The sequence below is a fragment of the Procambarus clarkii genome, chromosome 48 (assembly GCF_040958095.1).
Source record: "Procambarus clarkii isolate CNS0578487 chromosome 48, FALCON_Pclarkii_2.0, whole genome shotgun sequence".
NCBI classification, from domain to species: Eukaryota; Metazoa; Arthropoda; class Malacostraca; order Decapoda; family Cambaridae; genus Procambarus; species Procambarus clarkii.
The window spans coordinates 10401578-10417863 of NC_091197.1; the positions used below are offsets into that span (position 1 = coordinate 10401578).

The following is a 16286-nucleotide window of genomic DNA, read 5'->3' on the forward strand; positions in this document are numbered from 1 at the left end:
CAAAACCCACCATGTTGCCCAGAGTTGTTGCCTGGTTCCTTTCCAGTTGCACAGTACAGTGTGAGCTTGTAGCCATGTGGCATGCCCTGAGAAGGATTCAGATTCCTGTAAGCTCCAGGCTTTATGAATTGATCCGGTATTCTTGGTTTCCAGTTCCAAGACGCATGTTATCCAGGTCATCAGGGTATCATGAAGTCCACCCAGCCTGCGATCTCCCCGCATGCCTACAATATTCAGAAATACACTGCCCTTTCCGCAGTTTTTGCTATCATGTTCTGGGCTGATATTTGGACACGAGGTTTTAGCAGTCTAGCAATTATTTGGGTTTTGCCTCTCGACCTGGAGTCTCGTCTTCATTCTCACTGCCTGTGGTTTCTCCTATTTCCTAGTGAGTCCCCACTTTCTTCTCTGTGGGTAATTAGCTTCAGGGAGCCACAAGGGGCTCCCTGAAGCTAACAAATGTAATGAAACTCCTCTTTGTGGGTGAGCCCGTGGCTCCCTTATTCCCTTTTTCCCACTCAGGGCGTCAAACAGTGGGCACTATAACCTCCAGGATTCCCTTCACCCAGTTTGTAGGTGTTAAAGCTAACAAGCTTGTGCTTGTTTTGAAAAATTCAATCTATTTACATTGTCATTTGGGAGTTTTGGGGCTTCATTCTCATTAAACTCGGCAGTGGTCTTCATTGATTCGCTGACTTTCTGGATGCTTTCCCAGTGTGGTGTCTCACTCCCTATGAGACACCTCCACAGGATGTCTCATTCATCACCGATCGTGAATCAATGACATCATGAGATTTCCTCTCCACCACAGCCAAAGCTACATAAACAATTTCTTTTTAAATCTCCCATTGCCAGTGAATGCATTTTAACATTACAGTACAGTATTAGAACAAATTTAAAAAATTTCGTGCACACAATGTAGTTGTTATATGAAACAGGTGTGTAATATAGGGATTAAGTTTTATTTTGTGGAGTCTACAGGTATGGTAAAGTTTTGATTATTACTGTACAGTATATTTATTGTGTTAATAATTTAATACGGTGCATCATAATTTACAAACCCTGAGATCACAAAGCATTGCTATATCTTGATGTGTTCTGATATCTATAAACAATATTATCGATGTTTCTATAAGTTGGAGTATCTGCATCGGTTTATAAGGTAGTATCTGCATCAGCCAAAATTTGGGTATCAAACATTTCTAGTTGTTATATCCAGGGATCTGGATGATCTGAATCCATATACAGGACTATAATGTGAAGTACAGGTATACTGTGTATAATTCCCTAAATCTTTATATATTGCAACTTAGCCTAATATATCTACCACAGGTGCGGTCACATGCCAATGACCTGAAAAAGCAGTGCTATCAGTCAATCAATGTTCAAGCCTCAGAGTCTGAAGAAGAAGAAGAAGACGAAATCTTCACAGCTCGCTAAAGATTTTTTTTTTTTTAACAAGACTATGATCAGTTTGCCTGTTGTTGAACTGTTGCCTCAGTGCTGCCCACACTTCTTTTCTTGGTTTATAATATCGCACTAAAATGTGCTAATCTGTATTAATTTGTCTTCAGTTCAGTCAAAAATATACTGTACTGTAGACAAGAATATTGAAAGATATTATTATTGGTTTTCTTTTGGTGAATATTAAGAGTATGGTGTGCCAATACCAGAATACTGTTGTCTGCAGTGTTTACAGGCAATATTTCTGTAAATGTTCAACAGGTTAATAACTTAAAGTTTTATTGTATAATGCATAAGAGGTTGCCATCTGAATTTTGACATGATGAATACCTTAAAAATATATAAATGTATTGCTCATTTTACAATTTCTATATACAGTAGTGTTATATAATTGCTAACTACTTTGACAGTTACAAAGGTATGACAACTTTCTACATTGCATTTCACGCCATAAATGTTTATATTGTATAAATTTGCAGAGATCTGGTGACTACTATATAAAACACACATTTTATACGTCTTCTGTGTCCAAGTCATTAAAACAATTTGCTATAGAATATTTTTAATAAATTATAATGTGGCCATACATAACTGTAAATATAATTGTACAGTTGTACCTATTTTGTTAAAGTATCCTTGGTAGGGATATCTTTGGGTTGTCTTATTTTATTTTCTTCCAATACGTTTGTTCAGCATTTGGAATGCCTCATACTATTATGAATGTGATTCATGAATAATTCATAATGCTAAGGCAGTGTGCTGCCTATGCAGTCCCTATTGACTTTTAACTAAAAATCTTGTAGTCCCCTCCCCAATCTAATGAATTGATTCATACTGAACCTGTATACAGGGAAGTTCCCAACATACGAACATCTGAACTTATGAATAGTCTCAAATCCCCATTTTAGCTCCTTGTCCTGTTATATGAACCCATTCCCATCTCCCCACATTATGGATAGTGCAGGTAAGCGGGAAGAGTCGCTTTTACAGGGTAAAAACTGGCTAATCAAGGTATGAAGGATCATAACCGGATTGAATTTTGCTCATTAAATGTATACAGTACTGTAGATGAAATCTGGGTTCAGGTAAATAGGACTTTACTGTACACTCTAGTATTTTTTCTAATTTGACATATTTGTGATACAAAAGTGATGTGGTTGTAACCATAATTATCTAGTCAGGTTAGGATTTAAGTGAATTTTGAGGTAAAGTTTGTAATATTTAACAGTAAACAGGTAGTAATAATTTTACTTTGCAAAGAGCATTTCTTAACAATATTTATCCTGGTTCTCATAATTCATTACATATATACCAGTCTAATCTTTCCCACTTTCATGATGTAGGGTGTTATCAGCCTAGAGGAGAAGAGTGAGATACAAAGTAAAAGGTTACAGACTTTTAATAATGAAACATTAAAAATATCACTCGAGCCATTCATATAATCATTCACAATGCAATATAGCATCACAGATACGCACACATTACTTCACTCCAGCAACCAACACCAGTGAATTGGCATATACAGTACTGCAAATTATATAAAACACTTCTTAAAAATTGCTTCCACCTAGCCTTGTTCTTTGCTATATTCTATGCACTAACCATACATGCACATCATGTCTGCACACTCTTTTCCCTGACAATCTTCCTCTTCCTTAAAATTCACTTTAATATACACCATTCTGTTATCCATTTGTGCAACATAACAAAACCACCCATCTTGACATACTCTTTACTTTTGCAATTTATTAACTTTCACACTACACATATCCATGATCTTTTTATTCTTTACTTAATCTACTTTCCTATTGCCACACATGATTACCAGATTGGCCATTTCTACTGTTTTAACTTAATTTTAAATATTCATACCACCCATCATCTAGCAACTATAAACAAGTTGGGCACCATGACTTCATGCAGATCTCTGACTTTCTATTTCTAATTAGTGTCTATATAATATATATATATATATATATATATATATATATATATATATATATATATATATATATATATATATATATAATACATTATATATATATATATATAATGTATTTATATTTTATGTATACATACAGACACAGGTTTCCTCTTTTTGCCAAATTCATACATACTCATTCTTCGAAATCCTTCTCTTTGTCATGCTAATTCATATTCCATGCTTGCCATGTGTAGTTCTTATGGATTGGTTGTGCAAGCTTCTCAAAAAATAAGAATGGTACCAAAAATCGTAATGACTCTGAGGAAACACAAATGGTTAAAAGGAAATCAACAGTATTAACTAGAATAATTTATGAACATTAGCTTTTCCAAATTTGATTTTTACTTGACCCTTTGATTTCTAGGCACAGAAGTACACACTAGGGTGGCTTGTACCTTCCTCCAGTCTAGACATGTATATTTGCCATCGATTCATTTCTGCCTGAAATCAAACCTAAAATGTTATGTCTGTATGCATGTCTTACATATTACAATCTAACCAATCACTTTGTACATAATTATTAGGCAACATATCAGTATACATCGAAAGATGTCTCAATTTATTGCCATCTGGGCACAATATAAGAATACTTTCTCATTTTATGGATTACGTCAAGAAAGTAGGTGACAATTGATATTTTGCTAAATAGATATGCTCACTCCAAATGAATAACAAAATGTTCATAAAATCATGCTTTATTTCATTGATGTGGCCCATTTTATCACCTAAATCACTTTACTAAATTTAATCTTAGTACAGTACATTGCCTCACATGGGGAAAGTAGGCCTGTTGTTGTTCAGGTGTTATTTCATATGGTTGACTCATTATTCTGTGATAATTGTACCAAGTAATTGTTTTCCATAAAGTAAAAATATAGCCTGACTTTAAAATGTTTGTACAAACTTCACTAGTGACAATATGATCTGATTTCCAGGTTGTGATTTTGTTGGCTGCATTAAAATATCATTGTTTCATTAAACAATTATCTTCTCCTTAACCTACATTTGTCCAAAATCATATATGATAGTTGCACATGATAGTCTGCAAAAGATGAAAAAAAACTATGATTTACAGCAGTGGCCACCCCTTCAAAAGTTTCACCTTGTGGTGAGAGGGGCTCACATATGACTTCCTAAAGTTAGTGGGGGTTGTCTTGGTTTTCTCTCCTGCCCCTTGCTGGTCATTGTACATGTGAAATGACATGGTTCCCATTCAGGTCATCGTACAACCCACTCGTCACCCAGGTGCTCCCCTTTGGGTGTCCAGGTACCGGCGAGAGAACGTAGGACTGTTGTCGTAGGACTCCGTTAAAGGGTGGGTACTGCTTGAGAATACACAGCCTCCCTTGCTTCCCTGATATTCCTGACTGGGACCCTAACCTTTGAAACAATGAGGCATGGTAACATTTCTCAAACCGGCTTGCAGAATGGACAACCCGCCAAAACTGATGGAAAATCGGGCTCCATAGCCCCGGACCATTCCCCTCCTTCCTTGGCAGGGTAGAGCTACAAGCACCTAGTCGTTAAGTCACTCATCCAAATGGCATGGTTCCATATTTTGACAACTGTGCATTTTACCTTCCTCCTTAATGTGGGCTCACAGCAACACGAGTGAGTCCTTAAAACATTGCTACATTCCATGTTTGCCCTTCTATGCGGCTAATGAAGATGGTTGAAAGCATGGATATCAGCCTGGATAGATATTTGTTGAGGGCCAGAAGTCTAAGATAGTGAAGTGGAGAAGGGATGCACTGTGGTTGGTAGAAGACTGGGAGGAAGTTCTAGTTAGTGATGGAGGAACACCTTCAGTCTCGGATCATAGAGGTGCAGAAGGGAAGCCGGTGGAGCAGTGCAACACGTCGAAAAATCAGATGAAAGACCTAATGCCTTGCACTGTGGCAAGATATGTGGTCATGATGCCCAAAGATGTGGACTGCTTGTTAATTAATGGTTTATGTATGGGAGAAGGCAGTGTGTAATTATAAAGATGGTGCCAAGCTGGGAAGACTATGTAGCAAAGTAGTTTGAAGAACGAGGTTTCAGGTGGTTTTTAGACCAAACCTTTGACCAGAACAAATTGTTCTGGTCAAAGTAGAGGTGACAACAAATAACCAGAAACAACACTAGATGGAATTGAAGTTAATGTAGAAGAGGTTTAAAAAAATGCCTAGAGGAACTAGATGTAGCATAGATTACTGAAGGAATCTTGTTACCCATTAATCGTAGTGTTCAGCATTACAATTACGGGAGACAGGAGACCTAATAGAAATCTGGAAAAACAAATGTAGTTCCAATATTCATGAAAGGGGGCAGAATGAATACTGTAGTAAACTATTGACCCGTGTCACACATGAAAGATTCTAAAAAAATAATCCGAAAAAGAACATCTGGGGTGTAAATTTTATCAACACTACTTCAGGTAGGTAAGATCATATTTAAATTCTATTGAATTCTATGATAATCAATACAAGACAAGGAAGAGTGGGTGGCATGTAATTTTCAAAAGCCAGGGAAAACTATGTAGTATTAAGACTAGTAGGTTGCTTCTTCCTAGATTGTCAAAAAACTGTTGATACAGGTCCTCAGGAAAGGTTAAAACAGGTCTCTGTACTAGGACCATTGTGTAAATGACTTCGCAGAGGAAGTAATGTGTTTGATGACACAGGCTTGAGAAAAGGGGAGGCTATATAATAGTAAAATGACAGTGGTGACTGAATTACATGATGGATGCCATATTTTTTCCATACTACAGTACACAACATGGACAAACAAGCTCCAGCACAATTACAGTAACATTAAATATCAGCAAGGAAATAGAAAAAGTGAAGTAAATTTTTTTTCTTTTATTGGTTCAACATTCAATCATCGGAACCTTCATCGACATTTTCAGTTCCAAGTCCTTTGAATGAAGCAACAGGCACAAACGTAACTAGAGTGTAAAAGGGTTGTGTCGAATCTTCATCTTCGTTACGACGACGCGAGAGACGAACACGAATCCGGAATGGAACATTCCTGAAAAGAAAGTTAAGTTTTGTTCATATCATCGTACCAAAAAGAGTCTGCATCAGGAATTAATAGATGCCTGCCCAGATTGCCACCATGCAACCTTTCACAGCTCATCCAACTAGTAAGAATTTTAAGTTTCTCTCACATTTTGCATACAAGTTAATAATTCTACAAGGAAAACATGTTAGAATTTTTTTTTTTGCACATAGGCAGGTATGACCATATTTCAATAGCTGCATGTTGAGGGGTTAAAGTACAGTACACAAAAGTAATACCATCTGTGGTTCTAAATGAAAACTAAATGTGTACACACACAAATCACAATAGCGTTTGTGATTTCTGTGTGTAATGAAGTAAGGGCAAAGAGGTAGAACGGCCTATTGACATAGCTCGAGTGCATGGGGGAATTGTGTAAAAGCCTGGTTTGTGTCTCAGAGGCTGAAGGATCCAAGTAAATTCAGTAGAATGTCTGGCTGCAATTCTTATACCATGTCGTAGCTCAGTCGATTAAGGCAGCGTCTGGGATGCTCTCAGACGAATCGAATCCTCGATTCGGACGAGGTTCGAATCCTCGTCACAGCCCTTGTGGATTTGTTCAAAATGTGTAAAGTCATCTGCATCATGAGCGGTAGCAGACTCGTCACCTAGTATTACTTATAACAAGTGATAAAACACAAGTAAAGTCATGTCAGCCGACCTGTCAAAGTTTGCTTACCTGATGCCACGGCACCAAATGTGCTTATTCAATCTGGTATCAATGCGCACATCCTCTGTGTTCATTTGCTTCTTGGCAAATTTGCGAATTTCCTTAATAGCACGGGGAGCTCTCTTCTTGAAAGATACACCATACAGCCGCTTGTGCATATTTATGGTGTACTCCCGGGTCACCACCTTATCAATGGCCGACTGGCCCTTCTCGCCTTTGACACGGGGCATCTAAAATGTAACAAAATAAACTTGTTAATATTAGTTTTAATATGCATACTGTATATACTAACAGACATTGGATTAGTTTCCCCAATACCTTACCTACCGTGAGTTATTTTCAAAGACCACAGCATGATCTCTGACAAGAACTTCTACCAGTACAAATACATTACCAGAAAAAAGCTCGCAACCTTCACTGTATTTTAGCCAATCAGTAGTTGTGTACAGCACTGGGCTACCATCTTGACAACTTAAGATTCAAGCAATTGAAGATGTCATGGCATGAATACTATTTATAATATTTCCTTGGCACTAAAGACCTAAATACTTTAAATGGTCAAAACTATTTGAAGCTACTTATTTGGGGGGCTACTTTAAATATTTAATGTAGCCTAAAAAATTTTCTTTTCCATACACAGATTGTATTTTAATGTTTCGAAAAAGGAAAAAAATTCCATTTATATTCACCATGGGAACCAGTCAGCTGAGCAGACAGCACACTGGACTTGTGATCCTGTGGTCCCGGGTTCGATCCCGGGCGCCGGCGAGAAACAATGGGCAGTTTCTTTCACCCTATGCCTTTGTTACCTAGCAGTAAAATAGGTACCTGGGTGATAGTCAGCTGTCACTGGCTGCTTCCTGGGGGTGAAGGCCTGGTCGAGGACCGGGCCGCGGGGACACTAAAGCCCCGAAATCATCTCAAGATAACCTAACCACTAATTATAGCACCCAACTGGATTGTACATGGATGGGGTTCTGTGAGTCCTACTCTCCAAGCCAAGACTGGGTCCAGGGTTGATTTGCAAGAGCTTGATCCAACAGGCTGTTGCTGGGAGTGGCACGCTGGCCCACATATCCACTACAACCTGGCTGGTCCAGTATTTATTGCCAAAAACTGTCCAGTTTTCCTTGAAGACTTCAACTTTTGTCTATCAATATCAAGGCCTGTTGTATTATCATGCCGTCGGTGCTATCTGCTACACTTCCCTGTCATCTTTACCCCTGGCATACCAAATCATAATTTAAAACTTCCTAACTTCAGTTTCATCCCTTAAAAAATACTGACGCAAGAATTACAACTCCTGCACTAGCATTCTTTGTTTCTCACTCTCTCTGGATAGAATGGTAGGCTTCCAATGAATGAAACTTCAGTCATGAATCATGGTATCTAGGAGTTGTTTTAATATATTCCAAACTTGACAAATAATTGTAGCATACCCAAAGTAAATGTCCTGCTCTCAGTCCCTTGCTACTGCTCAGTTCTATACAAAACTCATGGAATATATTCTTACATATCTAACATACAATTCCCATTGTTCGAGTTTTTCAAGTATTTATTGCAGTTACCACAAGTTAGTTTGTTACAGCCATATTGCTATTGTTTACAGTTGTGTGTCTCATGCTTGGGAGGACCCTCCCCACAGTTGCAAAGTGTTGTGTGTGCTTGGTTTACACTTCTCGTCTTAAGAAAAATTCAAATGTAGCTATTTAATTGTAACACTGTAAAAGTGTTTGGGTTAGGTTATTTAAAATATATATAGAGTACATGAGTCACAGACAAGGATCTGAGAGGCGCCAGTTGTCTGCCTGAGATCTCACACCTCAAAGCGTTAATGACCTCAAGTGACCTGAGGTCAGATCATGAGAATTTCACCTTGCTTCCGCTAAGCTCTTAATTGTAGTCTGGTAGCCTTCAAACAAGCCGACGTTTAAGGAGTGGCTTGGTAGTGCCGGAGGCTATCTATTTGTGGGCGGAGTTAGCTACTAGGTTCCCCAATATAAACTCGGAGAGCTATCCAGAAAGAGCATTAACAGACAGAGCAGCAGACGAGAGAGAGAAGACGTCCCTACCAGGGAGGCTGTCGGCCGGCAGGGGCGAGACAGTCTCTGTCAAGCTACAGACCCCCCCCCCCTCTCTATTCAACTTAGACTCAGTACTCGGTGAGTGAACATTAAGGTGACTTGGTCGTGTTTACATATGTTGTGTGATGATCAGGGGCAGTCAAGTTGTAGGGTTCTCGAATTCTTGGATGATGACTCACTTTGCATATTAAACTGGAACATTTTAATTGAATTGCTAAATTATGATACTTCATGTGAAATATAATTATGAATTTATTATTTAAATTGTGTTTAACTTTGTTCCCTAGAGCTTTGAGTTGAGGATTTGAGACAGCCTCTGTGGTTACTGGGTTCATGATATAAATGAGTACATGTTTGGAGTTGATACATGGTACAGAGGGAACATACTAATAATGAACTCATGATAACATCCTTTGAGAATTTTGTGATACAGGCAAGTTCCATTCCTTGTCTTGTATGTAATGATCATGAATGGATGGTGGCAGCATTTCGTCTTCTACTATCTACTCTTCTACTTCTACTATCTACTCTTCTCCTTCTACCTATCTACACCTCTCCCTCCACCCCTCTCTAAACTCTCACTTTCAACTAATGACCCTCCTCGCTCCTCCCACCTCTCTCCCTCTCACCCCAAACCCTCACTAATTACTTCACTATGCATTTCTTTCCTTTCGTTATCTCTTTTACGTTTGTGGCTATGATTTTTGTATTCTAGAGTTCTCTCTAGAGTTTCGGGTAGCCGATCCAGTTACGGCGCCTTGTATTCTTAGCACCTAGGTAGTCAAATACCTAGGTTACAAGGTGTTGAACGAGAGAGGTTGCCTTAGGAACTCTGGGAGGTGCTCTAGAATAGTTAGCTAACTGGGGACGGGATAACGGACTAGAGAGAGCTGTTTCCCCCGGCCTCGTTAGTTAACTGGGGGGTGGAATAATGGACAAGATAGAGTTATTTCCCCCACCCCCCGTTACATAATGAATATGGATACAGGTCATGGAATTACCCAAAGCCACCCAAGGCCTCTAGGATATATGTAGAGGAAATATATTTTCTTACTACCTGTATACTGTAATGTAGAATACGAAAACAATTGTAACAAATATAATAAAAGGAAACAAAATTGATAGAGGGTGATGGTAATAAGTCTACGACACACAAAAACCTTGACTCATTGATGTCATCTATCAACATTATTTTTATAATCAACTGAGGTTATTTCTAAGTATAAAAAAACTTGTTCTACATTCAACACCATAATTATAGTGAGCAAATGTCAATTTATTCCTTATTAATGTAATTAAAGGAGACTGGCTGGCTTGGGTAGCCTAAGATAGCCTAGAGTAGCTTTTGGTAAATCTGTGGACCCCCCTCCCCAACCAAGACAAATTCACCCATGGATATTATCTATATAACCAAACTACAATATACAGTAATTTTAACAAGTAGAAAAAAGTTGTCAAGTGCCTGAATACAATCTAACCTTACCTCAACACAATGCAGTAATGAAACTGCATTTTGGTTGCATCCGTTTGTTAAACAATTTGGCGGGTCGAATTCCAAGAAAAATAAGAATAAGGACCTGCCCGAAATTTTATGTATGTTAGTGGCTTTACAAGAACGTAAGAACTCTTGAATATATAAAAAAATAAATGAGGAGAGATTAGGGAGTGATAGTGCTTTATTGCTTGAAGCAAAGCAAGAAATGCACTGAACTGAAAAAAAATAAGTAAATAACAGGCTCCATTCACATGGTACTAAGAGCTTCAATAAAGTGTCATGCACTGAAAAAATCAATGTCTACTCATGAAGACTGCATAATTTATCCCCCCTCCCCTAATAATATTAGTACAGGTATGATGTTCTAGGCATAAGTAAATATATTTAGAAATGAATCAATACAAAGTCCATTTAACAGTTTAAACTATCCTGCCTCAAATGAACATGTGCTCATTAAATTTAAGTAATGAAACTTTTAAGACAATCTTCACTTGGATAAATACTTTCAATTTTACATTGACCAACAATTTGCTTTTAATACAGCTTACAAAAGAGCATGGAAGATGCTTACAAAATAATGTAAAGGTAAAACTATATATTTTGACAATTAAGATTTGACCAGTACTCAGCAGTCATTCTTAAGTTGGATTTTTTTTTTTTTTTTTATATACACGAGTTCTTACATTCTTGTACTGCCACTAGTGCACAGTGTTTCAGGCAAGCATTTAATCCTACTTTTCCCAGGAATACGACCCACCAAATCGTTTAAGCAGGTACCCATTCACAGCTGCGTGAACAGAGGCTACAGTTAAGAATTGGCGCTAAGTAAATCCTCACCTGGCCAGAATACGAACCCAGGCCAAAGCGCTCGCGAAACTGTAGGCGAGTGTTACCACTTCGCCACAGGGACTATCAAGCCTCAATTTAAACAAACGACTAGAGGGAATCTTTGAGGGGAAAAGGGAGATTGCCACGAAAGCCAAGAGTGCAGACTATATATATATATATATATATATATAGACTATACTGTACAAGTATATACTTGTGCAGTATATTGTATCTTCAGATGGTGTCATTAGCCTTTTCCAGGTCAAAAAGGGCAGCAGCAACAGAGGTCTTTGCAGCAAAGGCAGTACAAATGTAGACCTCTCAAGCAAAGACCTCAAATATTACATATTTGTTCATTAGACCTCTTAAGATTACTAAAACAGTCGTGCAGCAACACATGATAGCCAAATTGAGAGGGAAGAAGTGGTGATAGTGTTTAAAGCACATTAGATGACAATTGGAAAAAAGCATATTCAACACACCCGTTAGTGTCTGTATACAAATTGAACAGCCACCTTAATTATACAAGGAGCAATGGTTTCAAGCTCAATTAGCAGCAATGTATGATAGAAAAAATATTTTGCACCTTAGGGGTTATAAACCTACTAGCCAAATTCATAGCTGCCAATATTACTGCAGTACTGAAAATGCAAAATGAAACTAGAAAAATTGAGCATCTTTCGGCAAGCCGGCGGCTTCCTGTCCCCATTTGACCACTAGAGACGTGACCCTTCAGGTAAAACGTGTGTACAAAACTTCAGCATCCGTCCAGGCGAGAGGACTCGACCCTTAACGGCTATTATACACAAACTGACTGGCTGATTACTTGGCCCAAGCACTGTACCGACACTTAAGCAGTGATCATGCAGCAGAGAGCGCCTGGAAGACACACTTAAGTGTGTGTGAGAGAGACTCAAGGTGGCGGCATGAGGCGGCCTGGTGACCACATGTAAACAAGCGTGGCCACTCTCCCTCCCTGTTATTCTCCCTCTCCTCTCCCGCCCTGGCTTACCTCTCCTGCTCTAGCGTCGCCTCCACCTCCACAACACTACCCACTATCACTACACTATACACCACACTCACAAAAGTGAGAGCAATAGTGAGAAATTTGGACCAAGTAAGGAGTAGCTACCTCGCCTGACGGAGGCCGACGGTAAAGAGGCGCACCACAAGATGGCGGCGGGTGACCGTAGCCGTGAGCAGCGACGAGCGCATCCGCCTCCCGGTCTTAGATTGGTTTTGTTTATTTATTTGTAGGAAAAAAAATAATAGGTTATTATTTATAAATATTTTGTGTAAATGGTATATTCTCATAAAGCATCGTAATTTAAATCTGTAAAGTAGATAATACAGTCTCCTGGTGTAGTTGCCTTCGTTCTCGATTCACAATCTTGGACCCGGGTTCGATTACCAAATGGGACAGAAATGGTTAGGTATGTTTCCTTTCACTTAATGTCTCTATTAACCTAGCATTAAATACGTACCCGGGAGTTACTCAACTTTTTATTTTTTTTTGTTGCCGCCGGAGGCGGCTAGTTTATTGTGCACCCCATACTCACCCTTTGAGTAGTAGCGCAAAAACCATTACAGAAGGCACAAAAGGTCTTTATCAGACCTCAACGGAGATTATTACATAAACAATTTCATCTATCCTTCACATCTTATAATTACAATGTCAGCTAGCCTAAAGTAATACAATATATATATATATATATATATATATATATATATATATATATATATATATATATATATATATATATATATATATATATATATATATACACACACACAGACTTCCTGTCCCTAACAAAAACGAATTAATAAATCGTTCAGACAGGTTCTCCTATGGGATTAGTCAGTAAATGGATGGATGATTGCACGGACAGACTCCAAATTCTGAGCACACCTTCACCAGGTAACACCCACCTAGACAGGTGCCACAGCCACACCCCAAGTACTCCTCTCATTTACTCGAGGATTACCCTCGAGGTGACTTATCAAGGAATGAGGAACCGCAAAACACCTCCTGGAGGGAGCTGATAAGTGATCATTTCATCATGGAAACATCATGGGAAAATTTTAGGGACATTACAGATCTCGTTCAAAAATATGTGCCAAAGTGGAGAAAGAAAACAAAGGGAACTAGATGGATGACACAGGTAGTAAAAAGAGGCATTGATAACTAAGCGGAACCTCTGAAGAAGGTATAAAGTCACGATGAAAATCAATGATTATGAAATATATAAACGTACACTAAATTCAACCACCCAGGAAATTAGATCAGCCAAAAGAAACTACGAAAGAAGACTTGCCCAAAACATAAAGAAAGATCCTAAGACGTTCTATGCCTATACAAGAAGTAAAACCAAAACAAAGGACTCGGTAGGACCCTTAAAAGACGAGACCAATCAAGTTATAATGAACGTTAAAAGGGTAACAAACACTGAATGAATAATCTACATCAGTGTAAAGTATTAAATAACATCCCATTGCCCATACAAATGTTTGAAGGGGGTGAAGAGAACGAATTAGGGGTATACCCATAACGTGCGACAATCAGAAAGAGCATTGATCGACAAATGCTCTACTAAATGCCAAACTAAGGACTCAAAATCCCCAAGTTGCACAATAAGTGAGTGCGGCAGTAAAAACAGCTAGCCAAACCCTAGGAATAAACAAGCGAACCTTTACCTGTAAGGAAAAGAAGGTAGTCATTCAATTGTATGTCTCTGGTGCGCCCTCATTTGGATTACTGTGTCCAAGCATGGAGACCTCATCTTCAGGAGGACATAGCTGCTTTGGAGATAGTTCAACACAAGGCAACAAAATTCTTTCCAGAACTACGTCAACTCTCATTCCAGGAACAGTTGAGAGCCACAGGACTAACAACACTGTAAACCAGACGTGACAGGGCAGATCTTATCAAAACTTTTAAAATACTGAACAATTTGGAGGATGTTGATCTAACTTTCTGCAATTTCTGCAAAAAGGTCACATGTAACACGAAGATGGAGCAACGGTTTCAAGCTCAACAAGGGACAATGTAAGACTGAAAACAGGGGGATGTTATTTCCCACCCACAGGGTTAAAAACCTATGGAACAGCCTACCCGCCGAAACATAAATGTCAAAACGTTATTAAAATTTAAAATCCAGCTGGAAAAAATCATCAGGGCAAATAGGAGGATCTTTGACAAGCCACCGGCTTCCTGTCCTCGTCGAGGCTACTAGTGTTAGTAGCCCTCAGGTAAATTCAGGTAAATACTCTCCAAACCTACATGCATCAACACAGGGCAAGTTTCAGCCCACGGGACCAGCTTTGCGATCGCCGATCACTTATTTCAATGACTCGTAATCTTCTTGCTTCTTATCATACGTTACATTGAAACTATATGTGGAACTGGTTCCATATTCATCCAACTAGTTTTCAATCCACTTACACATTTACTTGTGAGTTTTGCTTAGAGGCATGTCGTTGCTCGTCCTCCGTTGTCACTATATAGTAATCTACCTTTGTATAGGGATAATGCCAAACTTTGACACTTGTTTGTCTTGGTTACCCCATGTCACTCACCTCAGAGTTAAATGTTCTAAAGTCTTGTTCCGTACTTTCCTAAATGGAAATGGAGTTTACATGGCTTCTACACAAGTCAGAAGCCTAGTAAATAAATCTGATGCAGTGTGGTTATACGCTGGGACAGTTTACTTGCTGAGATCTGTTTTGAAGAATTTATGATGGAGTAACTTTGTTTCAAGGCCTCATAGTTTTCTGTAAATATTATTAATTATTTGCCAGTGGTGGTGGTATACACACGGATACTCCACAATAAAGTAAACTTTGAACTAATCAGAGCCAAGAGCTGTGCAGTCATAATTATTAGTGGACGAGGCTGTATTTCCAGTGATTTACTTATTTATTAATTCATTTTTATTAGTAAACATTATTTACATACTCTTTCATACTACCGCCTCCAATTCTATGCTGTGCCATGCTATCTCATATAGGGGGTTAAATAAACCCAGGCTACTGTATTACTGAATACCGAGTCAAATTGGAAATATCAGAACATTACTGAGAGGTTATAAAAGTACATTTTAACAAGAGTGAAGGACTAGGCGGATGAGAGCAGAGATGGTCGTCGAGGCAACATTCTTTCCTGGTGGTGTGTCAGTTCCGGATGAAGGCCAAGGAGACCAGGAACCAGCAGAGGTGTTGACGGTGTCATCAACCATCATCAACTAAGTGATTTTGTCGTAGTGGTCAAGTAGCTGTGAGAGGCATGATCTTCCCACCTTAAATCCATGTTGGCTTGGCTGAGAAGGTTAAGGTGCTCTAACATCTGTGGCAGGATTGAATTACAGCTGACCAGATACTGCAATAATCCCCAGCTTTCTGCACCTGTGTTGGGGCCAGGTTCAAGCTCTGGTCCCCAGTAGGCCAACAGGACCCATGTGGCTAATGTGACTCAATATTTCTATGAAGCTATCTCAGTTAGATAGCTTCAGACAGTCACCGGGGAGCTCCCCGTGTGCGTCCTCGTCCGAGTTCACCCTCGCCCGTATGCACCCTCACCACGCCCTTCCTCTGATCTTGGTGTGTGCAGAGTTTACGCCATTCTCTTTGGATATTACTTTCATTTACAGTAATAAGACTTGAAGTTTATAACTTTAAATTTAGAATGAAGTGGAACAAATCTAGCCAGAGGCATACAAACGT

The 16286-nt window shown here is 38.9% G+C and overlaps 2 protein-coding genes across 3 annotated transcripts in view; one reads left to right on the top strand and one right to left on the bottom strand.

The window, feature by feature from the left end:
• LOC138351047 (sodium/hydrogen exchanger 8-like) overlaps window positions 1-4431 on the top strand; it is a 28077-nt gene extending 23646 nt beyond the window's left edge. The window contains exon 15 of the mRNA XM_069302596.1: window positions 1333-4431. Within this exon, the coding sequence (XP_069158697.1) occupies window positions 1333-1440 (108 nt within the window). The 3' untranslated portion in view covers window positions 1441-4431. The remainder of the gene's footprint in view (window positions 1-1332) is intronic.
• Window positions 4432-6276: 1845 nt separating this feature from the next.
• On the bottom strand, window positions 6277-12801 carry LOC138351048 (large ribosomal subunit protein eL31-like). 2 transcript variants are annotated; one of them, XM_069302597.1, is made up of 3 exons: window positions 12700-12801; window positions 7170-7390; window positions 6277-6460 (listed from the first exon to the last, which is right to left on the bottom strand). In XM_069302597.1, exons 2-3 carry the CDS (start codon window positions 7388-7390, stop codon window positions 6307-6309), a joined length of 375 nt encoding a protein of 124 aa, XP_069158698.1. In that variant the 5' UTR covers window positions 12700-12801; the 3' UTR covers window positions 6277-6306. The 2 variants fall into 2 exon arrangements, with proteins under 2 accessions (XP_069158698.1, XP_069158699.1); XM_069302598.1 differs by having other exon boundaries at window positions 12580-12727.
• Between the last annotated feature and the right edge of the window lie 3485 nt (window positions 12802-16286).